This window comes from Colossoma macropomum, unplaced genomic scaffold (genome assembly GCF_904425465.1).
Source record: "Colossoma macropomum unplaced genomic scaffold, Colossoma_macropomum, whole genome shotgun sequence".
Taxonomy (NCBI): Eukaryota; Metazoa; Chordata; class Actinopteri; order Characiformes; family Serrasalmidae; genus Colossoma; species Colossoma macropomum.
Genome location: NW_023496025.1, coordinates 86,759 through 105,509, shown reverse-complemented (window position 1 = coordinate 105,509; position 18,751 = coordinate 86,759). Strand labels below are relative to the sequence as shown.

At 38.5% G+C, this 18,751-nt stretch overlaps 1 protein-coding gene across 1 annotated transcript in view; it reads left to right on the top strand.

Moving 5' to 3' along the window:
- Positions 1-1,422: 1,422 nt before the first annotated feature.
- LOC118804061 (NACHT, LRR and PYD domains-containing protein 12-like) overlaps positions 1,423-18,751 on the top strand; it is a 30,483-nt gene continuing 13,154 nt past the window's right edge. The window contains exons 1-3 of the mRNA XM_036564668.1: positions 1,423-4,473; positions 15,583-15,661; positions 18,478-18,670. Coding sequence (XP_036420561.1) covers positions 18,613-18,670 — 58 coding nt within the window. The 5' untranslated portion in view covers positions 1,423-4,473; positions 15,583-15,661; positions 18,478-18,612. The remainder of the gene's footprint in view (positions 4,474-15,582; positions 15,662-18,477; positions 18,671-18,751) is intronic.

Genomic DNA, 18,751 nt, shown 5'->3' with positions numbered 1-18,751 from the left:
ATCTTAATACTAGGTTGGCTTTCCTCTAAAACATGATTGTCTGCAATATTTACAATGTGCCATGATAGGATATAATTATTTTTTCAATTGCTAATTTGTATTTACTTCTAATCAAATACTTCTCAAATATCTTTTGCAGTATGTAATTATTATTGGAAGTTAGTATGAAACAAAGCTATGGGTTTAACATGATAGATTGTGCTGGGAATTATTTAATTTTAGGAGTCAATATTACTAGCTCACTCTCTGATTTCAGCAGGAATTAGGAACAGTCATTGGAAAAATTTATATTGTGAATTGAGTTAACATACTGCAGATCTGCCAACCTTGGGAAAATATTTACCATTAATAATGTTAGCCTAATATTACATAATTTGCTGGCTAGCTTGCTTGTTCACCAGGCATTTAAGCTGTCAAAGTAACATTAGGTTATATCTGTCCCTCAGGAACGCTTTTCACTTTCTCATTCTCTTCTCAAATTCCTTTTTGAATGCTTAGAAATGGTTCCCAAAGCCACAACTGTTAGACTGGCTTTAGAGTGGATTTTTAATTTATAAAGTTTGTAATTTAGGAACATTTTGTAGAATAATGAAAGCACTTTAACATCTTTACTTAATTAGTCTGGTTAAACAATTTACGCCAGATTTGAATGTGTGAAAAAATTAAGAGAAGAGAAAACCAAGATACAGAACTGAAATACATAAGAAATGAACAGAAACATCACTTTTCAGCATTACAGGAATAAGAAATGAAAAAAAAAAAAAAATTAATAGAAAGTAATAAAACATGACAATCAAGACATCATTTAAACATACGAACAAGCTTAGACAAGGTGTTCTGCTATTGTTATGATGTCAAGCTTATGTTGATTGGTGGATCCTAGTAGTTCATGGGTCATGTGATCTCTCAGAGTTCTGGGAAATGGAGTATTTGCAGACCTTAATTTAACACATTGGCCAGCATGTTTTAGTTGTATTATTATTATTATTATTATTAGTAGTAGTAGTATTAGTATTATTATTATTAGTAGTAGTAGTAGTACTAGTTGTAGTAGCAGTAATAGTACTGTAGTAGCAGGGTTGGGAGGGTTACTTTAAAAATATATTCTGTTACAGATTATTGATTACCTTTTAAAAATCTAATTGTAGGATATTTGTAGGATTACTATTATGGGATGGTTGGGAAATGTTTTGCATGTTAATTTTAAAGTAGTTGTAATGTGGCAGAATAACTCAGACGCTCGCGGTTAAAATGAGAGTGGTCAAAAAACAGGCAAAGGTCGAATCCAGCAAAGTCAAGAGACACAAAAAGACAAACATAACAAGGCAATCAAAGTCCATTTCAAAGAGGGATCAGTCTCTCAGGAAAGGTACTTCTCTTCTATCCTTTTCACTCATCCTAATCTCACTCACAGATGTTTATTGACAACTGTTCTAAAACATATGTCAGTGTGTTTAAGGTGAAAAGTGCCATTTTGTGTCAAATTTACACAAAATTGCAATAAACCTCAACGAAGAAGTGTTTAAAAGACAAAGTCTGTAAACTGTGCATGTTCATATGATCTGCTCTAGAATCTCACTGTTACTAAAATGCCCCTCTTATGCAAACAGCAGTAGAGCATCTCCAGTGGTCAGTGATGTTCTGGTACTGAGGCAGTCTCAATAAAGAAGTCCAGCAGTAGAGGGGCCCACCGACAGGTGGAGCATTGAGAAATAAAAAGAGGCTAAAAAGGCCCTAACGAGGCAGAATGAGTGAGAATGCAGCTTTTGCAGCAAACACTGTATTTCTCTTGAAAATGTAATGAAGAAGCTTCAAATTTAAGACGCCCCAATAGGAGTAGGTGCTGCATTTCAATGCTGAAAGTGAGCCCCTATGGGCTGAGGACAGGTTGTAATGCTCTCAGTGTTTCCTCCTCGTGCACTCTGGGAATATTTTCTATTGTCTTTGTAGACAGGTTCTAGACTAGATGTTAAAGGAGGTTGACAAAGATTACATTTATAAATTTATAAATATTAAAAATCTGTGATCTCCTTGATACTAAAACAGTGTAACACTCAGAAAAAAAAGTTTTTAGAAAATTTACACAATCAGTTTTTAGAATTACACAAATATTAAAGAAAAATTAAAATAAATACATATTCAGACATAATAACCTTAGAAAAAACATTTAAATTTAAATGTATCAAATTCATCATTACAGAACAAAAGCTATTATGATGGTCACTTGTATTTACTAACAGGCATACCAAACATCAGCTCTCACATATAGTCACACTGTCATTGGTTCAGTTCAGTCAGTAATGCTACTGTTATGACCAAGACTAAGTTGGGCTGCACCATAAAAAAAGAGACCTCTGTGTGCTCCCACTTCCCCAGTTCACACATACAACCAGTTTTGCAATAATAACAAATTAGTTTCATTTTCTTCAAGAGTTCAAGGCTGTAGGCAGAGATATGGAACATTAGAGGGGGAAAGGGAAAAATAACAAACAAAACCAAGCTAACTTAGATTTAGGTAAATTTAACTTAACTAACAAACAAACAAACCAAAGAAAACAAATACAATTTATTACCCAACTTTCTAACTAAAGCAAACCAGGAGAAAACAAAGACAACCAAAATAACCCTCTCTCCCCAATAAGAGAGATTATGTACAAGAGCTGTGTTGCTGAGCAGCCACATTAGCACAGTGTTTACAGTCAACTTCAATGAAAGGTCTAAAACATGGACAGTCTTCATGAAAATCTTAACAACAAACAACAAAGAACCCATAAATCTTACACCACATTCAAGCTCTCTTACCGACACAGCCCTATAGCAGAAGCTTTTCTCAAAAGACTGCTCAGGGAACCGGGGATGCAATGGAAACCACTCCAGAAGCACCGCACACTTTGTCCTGCACATCTCTCTTTTATAGGCGGCTCCCCTGGTGGTGGCTCAGTGCATCTTCCTGCTGTTTTGTAATCAAGACAGAAGACACACTACACAAAAAACATTCTTCCTGGGATTTGGTTCCTCTCAGTGGTTCTTCCTCAGGCTCCTAGAGACTTTCTCCATAGGGATTTGGTTCCTCTCAGTGGTTCTTCCTCAGGCTCCTAGAGACTTTCTCCATAGGGATTTGGTTCCTCTCAGTGGTTCTTCCTCAGGCTCTTAGAGACTTTCTCCATAGGGATTTGGTTCCCAAAGGCACAACTGTTGGACTGGGTTAAGAGTGGATTTTTCATTTATAATGTTTGTAATTTAGGAACATTTTGTAGACTAATGAAAGCACTTTAACATCTTTCCTTAATTAGTCTGGTTAAACAATTTTACGCCAGATTAGAAAGCAGATCAAATTTACATTTAGTTGCATTATTATTATTATTATTAGTAGTAGTAGTAGTAGTAGTAGTATTAATATTATTACTATTATTATTAGTAGTAGTTGTAGTAGCAGTAATAGTACTGTAGTAGCAGGGTTGAGAGGGTTACTGTAAAAATATATTCTGTTACAGATTATTGATTACCTTTTAAAAATCTAATTGTAGGATATTTGTAGGATTACTATTATGGGATGGTTGGGAAATGTTTTGCATGTTAAAGTAGTTGTAATGTGGCAGAATAACTCAGACGCTCACGGTTAAAATGAGAGTGAGGCTTTAATGTTTGAGTCGCAATCCAAAACCATGGTCAAAAAACAGGCAAAGGTCGAATCCAGCAAAGTCAAGAGACACAAAAAGACAAACATAACAAGGCAATCAAAGTCCAGGGGGCAAAGACAAAAAGGCAAAGGTCAAAACAGCAAACAGAGTCAAAAACCAGAAAAATCACAAAAGACAGGAGGAAAACTGCTCAGTAGCTCTTGAACAAGAAGCAATACCTCGCATCGAACTAGACTAAAAACCCAGACTTTAAACTAAACTAATTATCTTAGAACAGACGTAACCAGTTAGTACTCAGGTGACGGAGAACGGTGATAGGAACAAGATGGAGGGCTGAGAATCATGTGATCCCCCTGTGGATTCTGAGAAATGGAGTCCCTAGAGAGGGATGCCTGACATGTGGGTCTCTCACATTTATTGAAGGGATTATTCTACTGAGGACTCTTATTGTGTGTGTGGTAAAGCTAGTGTTCACTGGGGGACATGTGTGAAAGCAGACAGGAACAGGAAGTTAGTCTAGAGCTGTAAGTGGGAGATTACAGCATCACTGTCTGTCAGTCTCTGAGTTTATAGCTATCACTTCATTTTTAAACCATTAAACCATGTTTTGTGAATAAGTCTAAAATGATTGCAAAGGAATGACTTAAGAAGCTGTTTATCGATGAGAAGAACTTCATTTTTTTAAACAAAACTGTTAAGGCACATTTCTCACTGATTTTAGTGGAACACAGAAGAGATCAGACTCTCCTGTGTCCAGCTGTGTGTCCTTGAAGAGTGACCGGTCACTACCAGAACCTCCACATTTCAAAGAGGGATCAGTCTCTCAGGAAAGGTACTTCTCTTCTATCCTTTTCACTCATCCTAATCTCACTCACAGATGTTTATTGTCAACTGTTCTAACACATATGTCAGTGTGTTTAAGGTGAAAAGTGCCATTTTGTGTCAAATTTACACAAAATTGCAATAAACCTCAACTAAGAAGTGTTTACAAGACAAAGTCTGTAAACTGTCCATGTTTATATGATCTGCTCTAGAATCTCACTGTTACTAAAACTCCCCTCCTATGCAAACAGCAACAGAGCATCTCCAGTGGTCAGTGATGTTCTGGTACTGAGGCAGTCTCAATGAAGAAGTCCAGCAGTACAGGGGCCCACCGACAGGTGGAGCACTGAGAAATGAAAATAGGCTAAAAAGGCGCTAACGAGGCAGAATGAGTGAGAATGCAGCTTTTGCAGCAAACACTGTATTTCTCTTGAAAATGTAATGAAGATGCCTCAAATTTAAGACGCCCCAATAGGAGTAGGTGCTGCATTTCAATGCTGAAAGTGAGCCCCTATGGGCTGAGGACAGGTTGTAATGCTCTCAGTGTTTCCTCCTCGTGCACTCTGGGAATATTTTCTATTGTCTTTGTAGACAGGTTCTAGACTAGATGTTAAAGGAGGTTGACAAAGATTACATTTATAAATTTATAAATATTAAAAATCTGTGATCTCCTTGATACTAAAACAGTGTAACACTCAGAAAAAAAAGTTTTTAGAAAATTTACACAATCAGTTTTTAGAATTACACAAATATTAAATAAAAATAAAAATAAATACATATTCAGACATAATAACCTTAGAAAAAACATTTAAATTTAAATGTATCAAATTCATCATTACAGAACAAAAGCTATTATGATGGTCACTTGTATTTACTAACAGGCATAACAAACATCAGCTCTCACATATAGTCACATTGTCATTGGTTCAGTTCAGTCAGTAATGCTACTGTTATGACCAAGACTAAGTTGGGCTGCACCATAAAAAAAGAGACCTCTGTGTGCTCCCACTTCCCCAGTTCACACATACAACCAGTTTTGCAATAATAACAAATTAGTTTCATTTTCTTCAAGAGTTCAAGGCTGTAGGCAGAGATATGGAACATTAGAGGGGGAAAGGGAAAAATAACAAACAAAACCAAGCTAACTTAGATTTAGGTAAATTTAACTTAACTAACAAACAAACAAAAGAAAACAAATACAATTTATTACCCAACTTTCTAACTAAAGCAAACCAGGAGAAAACAAAGACAACCAAAATAACCCTCTCTCCCCAATAAGAGAGATCATGTACAAGAGCTGTGTTGCTGAGCAGCCACATTAGCACAGTGTTTACAGTCAACTTCAATGAAAATGCTACAACATGGACAGTCTTCATGAAAGTCTCAACAACAAACAACAACAAACCCATAAATCTTACACCACATTCAAGCTCTCTTACCGACACAGCCCTATAGCAGAAGCTTTTGCTCGGGGAACCGGGGATGCAATGGAAACCACACCAGAAGCACCGCACACTTTGTCCTGCACATCTCTCTTTTATAGGCGGCTCCCCTGGTGGTGGCTCAGTGCATCTTCCCGCTGTTTTGTAATCAAGACAGAAGACACACTACACAAAAAACATTCTTCCTGGGATTTGGTTCCTCTCAGTGGTTCTTCCTCAGGCTCCTAGAGACTTTCTCCATAGGGATTTGGTTCCTCTCAGTGGTTCTTCCTCAGGCTCCTAGAGACTTTCTCCATAGGGATTTGGTTCCTCTCAGTGGTTCTTCCTCAGGCTCCTAGAGACTTTCTCCATTGGGATTTGGTTCCTCTCAGTGGTTCTTCCTCAGGCTCTTAGTGACTTTCTCCATTGGGATTTGGGTCCTCTCAGTGGTTCTTCCTCATGATCTTTGAGACTTTCTCCATTGAGACTTATCTCCTCTAACTGGTTTTTCCAGAACTTACCCTGCAGGCACAGGACGTCAATGTCATCAGAAAGACGTTGGATAGACGTTGAATTTTAGTCGATAATGAAAATCGTGCTAATGGCTAAGCCCAACGTTTGCTTGACGTCAATCCCTGACATTGGACAGACGTTGAATTTTGGTTGAAAATGAAATTTGGGCTGACGTCAAAACCCAACATTGGCTTGTCGCCAATATGCAACGTTGGACTGACGTTGAATTTTAGTTGAAAATGAAAATCGGACTGACATCAACCCCCGACGTTGGACAGAGCATTCGGGTGCCCTGCTGAAGGGCACTACAGTTGTCAATAGGAGGAGTTTGGGATTGAACTGCCAACCCCGAGATTAGTGAACAAAGCGCTCTACCACCTGAGCCATGGCTGCCCCAACCTAGCTGTGGCAACCTTAACGCCTTTCTGAAAACGTCACCTTAAAAAACTATATAATAATAAAATAAAAACACACACACACACACACACACACGCACAACAACACACAAAGCAACAATTCCTCGTAAGCACATCTTTTTCAGGCTGTTTGGACTGACATCAAAACCCAACATTGTTCGCCGACTTGAATTCAACCTAATTTCAAGATGGATCCATGCTAACATACAATATGCATTATATCATATAGTCATAATTGCTCTCAAAATAAGACAGCTGACAAAAAAGTACCAAAAAAAGGTGGACAAGATTGAGGACCCCCGCATTACAATACTTAAGAAAGTAATGTATTCAGAAAACATTTGGAATAAATATATTAGAGTATCTGAGAAAACCTCTGCAGTAATTTTTATTTCGCACTGTTCCTTACTGGTTGCCAGTAGATATAATTCTTGTATTAATGTTTCATGAAAAAAAATTAAATATTCAAATGAATACAAAACGTAGTGAGCTCTCTAGGTAGCCGCTGTCTATGAAGGCAGCTGTCTAAGTAGGCAGCGTTCCAACCGTCTTCTATCCTTATAAGACAGATCAATGAAACGCTCTAGTTAGACAGCAATGACGTCGCCGAGACCGGTGTTTACTGACCTCAGCTGTCAGAATCACATTTAGCCAGCATGGTTAAGCACCCTGCTTTGGCGGTTTATACAGAGATTTTAATCTGCTCTGAATGAAACAGCAAAATAGACAATAGTTGTTTGACAAAACCTGTCGCTAGTTAAGCTACTGGGTCATTAGCCAGCAAGTTTGTTAGCCAACTGGCTATTCAAAACAAGCCTAAAGCTTCAAAATCCACTAGCATGCATGCTAATGGATTGGGGTTTCAAAAACTGTAAAATGGTCATTGATGCACCTAAATTGCAAGCCATAGGCTGTTTGTGCACCTTTATGACTAGAAAACAGATAAAACACCACAGAAAATCAGAATAATTTACATTTGAAGATGACGTCGCTGCTCGGTGAAGCTCTTCTGCCCGCCATCTTCAAACAAAAGCTGCGCCGCACTGATTGCCTCAGCGGCTGAGGAAGCGTCCGATGCTCTCTCAATATTTGGCCAAAATGAGAGACCTCAGTAGGCAGCATATTTGAGATATCTAAGAACTGGGACAGCCTTCTTGTCAGGAGTGCATATAGTGATGTAAAATGCTGTCTATGTAGAGAGCTCACTAGGTTTTGAGACACACCCACTATAAAGCTCACCGTCTGCAGTCACACTCTTCTGTCCTAACAGGTTACAGGTCAAATGTTATCTTAAAATCATCCATCTTATCAATGTCTTGTTTTGTATAAGCACAAATACAAAACAGCTAAGGTTTGCATGCATAAAGCCTGTAAACTTGTTACTTGGCAACATGTCAGAGGAGTGGTACAGTTTTGGTGTGGAAAAGCCATGCTGTTGTCACAAATATCAGCATGATTAGAACACTTCTCAACCAATCAGCTTGTAAGGTCGGAACCAAATGTTGCATAATTGAGTATATGGAACAAATGAGACTGTCTAATATTGGGTGTGTCTCAAAACCTAGTGAGCTCTCTACATAGACAGCATTTTACGTCACAATATGCGCGCTCCCGACAAGAAGGCTGTCCCAATTCTTAGATATCTCAAATATGCTGCCTACTGAGGTATCTCATTTTGGCCGAATATCGAGAGAGCATCGGATGCTACCTCAGCCGCTGAGGCAATTCATGCAGCGCGGCGCAACTTTTGTTTGAAAATGGCGGGCAGAAGCGACTCGCCAAGCAGCGACGTCATCTTCAAATGTCAGTTATTCTGATTTTCTGTGCTATTTTATCTGTTTTCTAGTCGTAAAGGTGCACAAATAGCCAGCAAGGAGTGCTCAAATTCTTTTCATTTCCACGTTTGACCACAACCATTGTCTATTTTGCTGTTTCATTCAGAGCAAATACAATTAAAATCGCCGTATAAACCGCTAGAGCAGATCCATGTTGGCTAAATGTGATTCTGACGGCTGAGGTGAGTAAACGCCGGTCTCGTGCAGTGGGTGGGAACAAGCCGTGACGTCACTGCTGTCTAACTATCTGTCTTATAAGGAGAGATGACGGTTGGAACGCTGCCTACTTAGACAGCTGCCTAGGTAGACAGTGGCTACTTAGAGAGCTCACTAGGTTTTGGGACACACCCAGAATCAGCAGTTATCTTGGGCTGTGCACAGGGCTGAACAAGCTAGGGCAGGGGTTGGCAACCCAAATGTTGAGAAAAAATGTTGAATCAAACCACCTTGGCAGCCACAACAATTTATGTCAGTTTTACCATCTTGGCTGTAAATATGTCTCAGTATGTGATAATGTCCTAGTAAAGGCTAAAAAATATAATATAAACGAAAACACAGACTTACTTTACTCTACTTTAAGCTTTAGCTCATCTATAGCCACTTTTCTCTTATCTCTAGCAGGAAAGTTTCAAGCAACCATGTGTTTATTTTCCACAAGTTTTAAGGACTTGATAAAAATGTTTATGTAACAGTAAACTTACCAACATCACAATCTAATGAAGGCACTCATTAATCTTGACCTTATTGATCTTTTTCGTGCTGTTCTGTTCACTCAGGAACATTACTGTGGCTTTTACTTCAAGCCCACCTGCCCGTGACATCACATGAGTGGCCTGGGGGGCATAGATCAGAGAAATGCACAGAGAAATGAAAGTAGGCTGCATTACCATTACTACAAAAAAAAAAAAAAAGAAGTGAAACCTTTTCAGTCCGTGTATCTTTTGGTCATTCGATAGTCATTTCAAAATCAGCACTGAAAAACAGGAAAATGGTCATTTTTGGTTTTGTTATTGTCAGTGCAAACATCAAAAAATAGCTTCATTTTACAGTTTCACAAACTAATCATAAAATTAAACAACAAACGAACAAACAACAATTGAATAAAGGGTAGTATTTTATTCATCCAAATAAAAAAAATATATATCGCCTTAACCAGAAATAGACGTGCAGAGCGCACAAATGGTCTCAGAAACTGTTGTTGTGCAGAATCCGGACTCCCCTTTGCGTGCACATGCTTCCAGCAGGCATACTGACACTGCAGTTTACACTCACAATTTCGGTTGTTTCTGTGTGTAAATAACAGTTAATCCACCCTTTTCTTCACTACAAACAGCACAACAGGACCTAAAGCCCAACACAGAGTCTCCTCTCTCAGTGAGAGTTTAGTTTAATGTAAGGAAGGCGCTGGTTGTCAGTGCTGCACTCAGAGGACTGAGTCGCTTTCTGTCGTAATGAAGATGTCTTGATAAAGAATGAGACACAGGAGAGGCTACAGAATAACACACATAACACATACATACATTTTAGACTAACAGAACAACATTAACATCATTAAACCATGACAACGTCCCTTTTTACTGGTGCGGAGCCGCTGCGCAGCTCTGCATAACGCGCCTCCAAAGCTCCCTCCCAAAACCAGAGCCAGTGGCAGCTGCCACAGTATTATAAGAACAATCTGCACACAGGACAGTGCACAGCTTTAACTCTTAAGTCTGGAGCTGTTTACATCTGACAGTGTGACATCACAGTATTCATTTTTCTAATCATTACTGGGCAGCGTGACTCATTTTTTCTCTTTGATTTCGCTGTTAAATGGCAGGAGTTCTGTAGAGTCTCTTCCCCAGATCACTTAAGATTTATTTATTGTTTAAGTGATGTTAAAATTGTTAAAATGTTAAAATTAGATACATAAAACACGACCCCTTATTCCTCTTCTGTTTTTTTTTAGTATTATTTTATGATACGTAAGTTAAATTGAAACTATTTTTTGGCTTTCCACTGACAATAACAGAACCAAAAACAACAACAACTGACTCATAGCTCACAACTAACTTTCCTGTTTTTCAAAACTGGATTTGAGATGAAAATCAAATGACCAAAAGATACATGGACCCTCTTCCCTAAGACATAAACGACATGCTCTCATAATACTCAAGAAAGAGCGAAGAGCGAAAGTCTCTCTCTCTCTCTCTCTCTCTCTCTGTGAAATAAATAGCTGCCAAACTGGTCAGTAAAAACACAGGTCAGATGCTGCAGGCACATCAGTGACTTTTAAAAACGGTGCAACAAAACACCTGTCTGTCTGTCTGTCTGCCTGTCTGCGCTCCATCCAGATGGACCAACTTCACACTACAAACCCTGCATCACAAATCCAGTTTTCCCCTCCACAGCTCCGATACGGGATGCTGGCTAGGCTGACACTGACAAGCTAATATGGAAACCTAGCTAGCTTTAGCTTACACTGCCACAAACAACACGCACCGCCTGTCTGTCTGTCTGCGCTTCATTCGAACGGTCCGACTTCACACCACAAACCCACATGAGCCTCAAAAACCCAGTTTACTCCCACTGATTCAGTACAGTGCGGTAGCTATGCTAACACTGACAAACTAATTTGGTGCTAGCATTAGCCGCTAACGGAAGCGTAGCTCCAGCTTACACTGCCACAATCAACACGCACTAACGTTACCTGTCTGTGCTCAATTCAAACGGTCTGACTTCACACTACAAACCCACCTGAGCCTCAAAAACCCACTTTACCTCCACTGATTCAGTACAGGGTGGTGGCTATGCTAGCTAACACTGCCGGGCTAATTTTGGCACTTGCATTAGCTGCAAACAGAAACCCAGCTTCAGGTTAGTCGATCTAAACTTATTAGCTCGACTAACCTTTAGTAAAGCACACATTTCTGTACAACCCAAATAAATTAGAATTACTGAATACTTACCCAGTGTGTGTGTCTGTGTGTGTGTGTTTGTGTGTCTGTGTGTCAGTGTGTCTGTCTCCATCGCTCTCGGTTCAAATCTTCAGTCTCGTCCGCGGTTTTTCACACGGCGCCCCGCCCTTCTCCTCCTCCTCACCCAATCACCTGCAACTATTGTGACTTTTGAATTGAGTGACCAATCAGTCAAAACATGCCACTTTGTCGCTCTGTAGTGCTGTCACCGAAATTCGTGTCCTGTGGTTGTGCGTGTGTCATGCAGCAGGAAAATACATTAGATAAATTTATTAAAGAGCAGTAACATCACAGTTTATTGGTATGACATATTTTAACCATATTTATGTTTGTATAAATATATTTAAGTTTTTGAACAGCAGTATGTGTTTGAAGTTGGTATGAGACATTTTGACAGACTGATTTTGTTTACCCAACACCACAACTGACATCCCACAAAATACCAAGGTCTAAAGTTGTCTGTATTCCACATTAGAAGGACTTTAGCACTGTGACGTTTAGCAGATGTTAGGTTTTGGTTAGTTAACACTGTGACTTCCCAGGTAGCAAAATTTATCTGGCCCACTTTTGGGCTTCATTTTTGGTTTTGTTTTGGCCCAGTTCTGGCTGGATCCTCGCCCAGATCTGGTCCATATACTGTAAAACAAGAAGAACTAATTGATGTGGCCCAGATGAGGCAACACATTATAAAATTAGTACAGCTAATAGATGTAGCCCAACTCTAGGCCATATACTGTAAAGTGAGTAGAACTAATAAATGTGGCCCAGATCTGGCCCACATACTGTAAAGTGAGTAGAACTAAGGGTTCTGGTCTAGCTCTCGTCCATATACTGTAGTGTATATATAAAGGTGTGGGCCAGATTTGGCTTATATATGGCACACAGTTATAGCTGAGTACCCACTTTAGTCCCCAGCCAGGTGTGGCCCTGCAGGATGCCACATTCATTTATTGCAGATATTGCAAAATATTAGTAATATCTGTGATTAGTATTAGTAATATTTCTTCTTAATAATCAATAGGTGTCAAAAACCATTTTAGAATGAAAACTACATGTTGATTCTGGTTAAATAAATAAAAACAGTAAATGAATGAAGGAACAAAGCCTTCACCTTTGTGACAGGTCGTTCTTGAGCAAAGTGGAGAGGCCACTGAAATACAGGCTAAATCTGACATCTACCTTGAAGCACTGTTCAAATGGGTTTAGAATGTAATTTCACAGACATTTTATTTTAAATCAGAAATGGCAAACGTCTAAAAAAATCATACTTAAGTGGTCTGTGGACTAAAAAAACGTTTGTGTATGTCCCTGAAGTACAGGTATCAACCCATTGAATGTGCCTTCATAAAATACATGCATACATGAGATCAAGCCAACTGTGTGTGAGACACTGTTTCATGGTTTAATTTGATAAAAAGCTATGTTTTCTGATTCTGTCTGCAATAATTCATATGATTACTGGAGGATTTTTCCCACAGTAAACAAATACAAAGCTGGATAAATCAAAATCTGTCCGCCTCCTGATATCTAAGAAAAGAGGAACTTACTTCTTTAACTGATTTCCAGATAACATAGTTTTTGTGTCAAACTGTACAACAAATCCATTTACCTGACAACCTGGAATAACACCACAATCAGTCACAGAGCTCCAATAACAGCCTGTCTGGAATAGATTGGTTTACTTTAGAAGCTGAATAATGAGGCAAGAACTCCACAACTGTAAGATCTGGAACAACAAGAAAGCTTTTGTTCTAACAAACATTAAGGAACCCATAATCAAAATTAAGCTACTTACAGGTCGAACTAATGTAAAGCACTCCTGGCAGTGAACTCTCATATGAACCAAGCTAATGTGCTAACTTTGAGCTAATGTCCTAACCAGAAAACCAAAGTGCTGTACCATTATGGCATAACACTCAAAAAGCACAGGCTACTCCTTTTAAATGCTCAGAGTAGTTAGCTAACGTTAGCTAAGGAATAAGTTAACATTAGCCATGATGACTTGGCAATTAAGGGTAATGTAGCTACACCTTGTGCTGATAGCCATTACATTAACCTAGCTACCCTGTGCTTTCAAGTGTTGTGCTAAAATGGTACTGTTAGAAAGTTAGTTATAACTTTTCATTTTCCATACTGGAACCTTATGATTTAAAATTATTCAATTATTACTCTTCCATTTGCCTTCTCTTCAAACCTAGCTTCCAGCTTGTCCATGTGAAAATGGTGAACTTGTGCTGGAAAATTCATTAAAATAGGGTCTTAACCTTCAAAAGGTGAACTCTGGTTGCACTTATGACATGTCAGACATGGGCCAAAAGTACTGAGGTGTAAATCAACTGAGCACAAATCTGCTGCAACTTAATTGTGCTGTGGCCCTCTTCCTTCATCCACATTGATCGGCCATAACATTCACGCTAGAATTGGCCCTTAAACGTAAATATGGCTCAAAACCATACACAGCTGTCCAGCGTTTGGCAAATATCTATCTGGAAGTCAATGAACACTCACGGAAGTAAGCCAGAATCAGCCCAGAACCGTCTGCTGTCTGAGTTAGAGCTAACAACATGCCATAGTCTATTGATGTTAGAATTTTGTTTTGTGAAGGTTAAAACTGACACCATGGCCTAAAACCAACTTTGGCATAAGACGTGTGGAAGATGTTGGATTTTGGTTACCTGACACCACAATTTTAAACCAACAAAATATCAACGTCTAATGATGTTAGAATATCACGTCAAATTAACATTATGACGTTAAATAGACGTTGAGTTTTGGTTACCATACCTCATGACTACATGTCAGTATTCTGCGTCAATATGATGTTGACTATGACGTTTGTAAGATGTTGGATTTTGGTTACCTGACAGCACAATTTTGAACCAACAAAATATCAATTGCTAAAGATTAGAATAAATGTTAGAATATCACGTAGCATTGACGTTCCGATTAAGATGTTAAATAGACATTGGGTTTTAGTCATGATACAGATACATCTCAATAATCTACGTCAGTATGATGTTGGCATGTGATGTTTGGAAGATGTTCAGTTTTGGTTACTGACACTTTGGCTCAAAAGTGTGGTGTGGTGAGGTAACCAAAAAAATATCAATGTGTAACGATGTTAGAATGTCACATTGAATTTTCTTTAAATGTATGACTTTGGAACACTATTCCTATTTATATTAAAAGAATCCTTAATGTTTACGAATATCTGAAATAAACTGCATCCAACCCATCCAATTCCTAACTGGATAGTTTACAAACACCTTTCAAAAGGCTGGGGCGGCGTAATTTCCCCCTCGCTTCAGACCCACCACGCATACCCACAATCATGCTTGATTTTGTTTTTAATGCAGAAAAAAAAACATCCAACATTATCCCAAACCTCTGGTTTCCCTAGACCAATTTCCATCCACACCCCTATCACCACATTAACACTAATACATACAAAATGAGCATTCAACATACACCTCGGCTAAAAGTTTGTTTCGTTTCATCATTTCTTTGTATAAACAAAGTTCACAATGTCCAATCCATCATCAGCAAAGCACGGGGCAGCAGAGAGCGAGAGAGTCTGGGAGATACAGCGTCTCCCCTTTAAACCCAGTAGCTCACCGACCGTTTTCAACGTGAAGCAATAGAATTCCTTGAAACGAGAAGCTCCGTCGAACCTCCGATGATCCGCCTCAGCTCCAACAGTCCATACTTCCAGAAGCAAAAAACAGTAGAAAAAAAAACATGTAGAACCTCAGTTGTTGTTAATGTTAATAAATGCATTACTTAATGAGTCAACACTTCATATGAAAACAACACTAATGCAGTTGTTACATGTTTGCTTAACACTAGGTAACCATTGTTAATGCATTACTTCATGTCTTGTACATGTTAACTAATGCATTACTTCATGTTAGTTAGTCAACAGTTAATGTGAAATGTTACCAATGTTTTTTTTTCTTTTTTATATATTTTGACTGCAGTGATGATACGGGTTCAGAGGCTGCTGCGAAAAATGACAAGCATCAAAAGAACACTGAACATCTGAAGAACATCTTTAATGTAAGACTCAAAGTATATCTAGTAATGCTTCCTATGAATGTTTTTCATAAGTCTATCATCATGAGCACTGCATGAGATCTTACCTAAGCATTTGTGAATGTTTCTGCTGACATCAAAACTAACTAAAAACTAAACTAAAAAAACTGACAACTAAAAACATAGTGTTTCACTCTAAAGTGGTGCACTGCTATGTATTTCTTATACAGTTTACCAGTACAAAAGCTTGAATTATAAATAAAAATAAAAGAATAAGAAACAAGAGATCTTGTGGATCCTGAAATAGGAAAGTAGCAAATAAAATAATAGGAGGAGAAAGTTGAGGAGACACACATTTTTTTTTTAAAAGGTTAAAAGTGGAAGAACTTAAAACTTAAAGACTGTACAGTCTAGGAATTTGCCCATCAACAACTTAAATTAAAAGCTAAAAGAAAACACATGAAAATGCATAAAAACAGAAAAAGTCCAAACCCAAGAAATATACCCATCCCAGACTTGCACAGTCCTTTTGTCATTTCAGTAACAGCAGTCATAAACTGAAGCACCTGTGCAGCTCAGCTTGCCAACTTCTAGGCCGCATTGCAATTTTCTGAGGGAAACACTGAAACAAGCCATCAGTATCTACATACTTTTAAGTTCCAAAACCTCATCCTAATGTGCAGTTTAATACAACCAGGTGAATCTGATGATAAGTCACGGATAAAGTTTTAGCAGCATGTAACCAAAAACAGGTACAGTGTTGAACAGAACAAATACAGTTCTGGTTTGTGCAGACAGTCTGCAGCACTTTCACAGTTCTAAATCACCCTGCACAGCTCTGATTACACCATCATACTAAAGTGAACCTGTCTGTACTCACACTTGCCTGAGCAGTGACCATCATCACCAGGATTTGCAGCAATTCATCTAGTAATACTCAGCCTGGCTCTCATCTTAACACTCCATCAGATTAGATGCTGCCTTTGGTCCACACTCACCTTTTGGCTCCTGCTGTATAAACGCTCTGATGTTGTCTACAACTTTATAGATCTTTCTCTTCATGTGAACGCTCTGTAGGTGGACACATTTCACAATCAAATTGGAATTTCTCCAATACTTACCCTGACCTCACCCAGAGTACTCTGTTCAAGGAGGGGTTCTAACAGGACACAACAGTCATGACTTCTCAGATCTGTACAACCATGTCCCTGTACCATGAGTCTTGGCTGGTAGCCAGACTCTGGCCAAATGTGGCCCAAAGAGCCATCTCCCTGCATGTGGCCTGCCATGCATTCACAAGGGGCAAAAGGCTACGTCCACAATTTACATTCTGTGGGGTCTAATAAATACATAAACTGGGACCTGCTTCTGGAAAAGAACATCCCAGCATGTAGAAATAACATTCATTCTCACAATTAGGGGGTTAGTAGAGCATTTATCTTTTGCAGTGATCACACCTATCTAGGATATCTAGGTGTCTAGGATAAGTTTAGCACAGTGAATCCAGCATAGGGGAGTTCAAGTTCATTCACAGCTTTTAAAATTCATATAGAGGATTTTTCCAACGTGTGTATTATAATTTTTTTTTCTTTTACCAACAAAAGTCCAACAAAATATGTTTGGTCAAACCTGATCTAAAATATTTAATGGCCTGGACCTCTGCATACTGTCTAGCCATTACCATCTCACATGTTTTTAGTTGAATACACTCTCCTTCACCCAGCATCAGTATTTGTAGGCTGACAGGGAACTGAAGTAGATGGAACTACAAATTTGTGAAATAGGTTCCATTCCCTAATTACTTCCTGGCTCACTTGGCCACTTATGTTCTCCAGAATCTCCAGGTTCAATTCTATTTTACAGTTAATCTCTAATGGATGATTAGATTCATTATGCTCTTTCACTGCAACACAATATGTTTCAAACCTTGCATGCACATATTCTGTGTTCATCCTCCTTTAGCAGGGATTTAACTCATTGAACGTTTCTGCTGATGTTCAGGAAGCAAAATGTTTGAAACCCTACAAGATGGCCCACTTTAGCCCCCAGAGTAACTGTTACTTTAACTGGGCTTTGTCTAGCACAGCTCCCTCAGTCATGACAAGACCCACTTAGCATTGGCTAATTCCTTAACCTCTCATAATCTCTGTACTTATTCTTTACAATTAATGTCTTTAAACATACAGTAGGCAGCCATGGTGCACTAGGAAATATTGGTATCATCATGATTCAAATTTTAATTTTTCTTTGAACACTGAACACTGTACCAACCCCCAACACTGCTTGCTCTGCCATAGTTCATAATAGGATATGGGCAGTGTGAGAGATATGGTCAGGATGGTTTATGTTAGAAAGAATAAAATGGATTTGATTATTTTAATCTAAAGAGTGAAACAGTACCAAACAGCCAGACACAGGGGCTGGCTCAATCATTTCTCACAAAACTAAAAGAACCCACTTGAAAAAAATATGAAAAGAATGTCACCCAAGAAATACACAGTCCCAGGTATACAGTTATATGGTGAGTGGCTTATTTTTCACAGGAAAAAAGGAAGCCATTGACTGTAAATATGTAGAAAAAATGTCATAAAGAAAAAAACTATCTGAAGAGGACCCACTGTGTCTGACTCCACCAGAAAGCTGTCTCTGACTGGTCGAATCCCAGCTTGGTAAAAAGTGATCCCCTGTCTTGAGACAGCAAATCTAGTGTTACATGTTAGTGTTTTAAGCAAGTTGGCCAAACAGAAAATTGTGCTTTTAAAATAAAAATGCTTTTAAAACAATGTGAAATTATTTGAATGATGTTTATAATTTTGTGTATCTCTATGTTTTGTCCCCAGAAACTTGAGAAAAAAATCTTTAAGTTCATAAAGGATGAGCTGGAAATCTATAAGAAACATCTAACAAAAAAAGTCACAAAATATTGTGGAGATGTGAAGGAAGACAAGTGGAATTTAAGACAAGGAGTTCTTAATATGACACAGTACTTCTTGAAGAAGATGGAACAGAAGGACCTCGCTGATGCGCTGCAAAGTAAGAGCTGACAATATGCGGGATTACATAAATTTACATGTAATTGTTGGAAAAAATGTAAATGAAAGTGGTAGCTTTGAT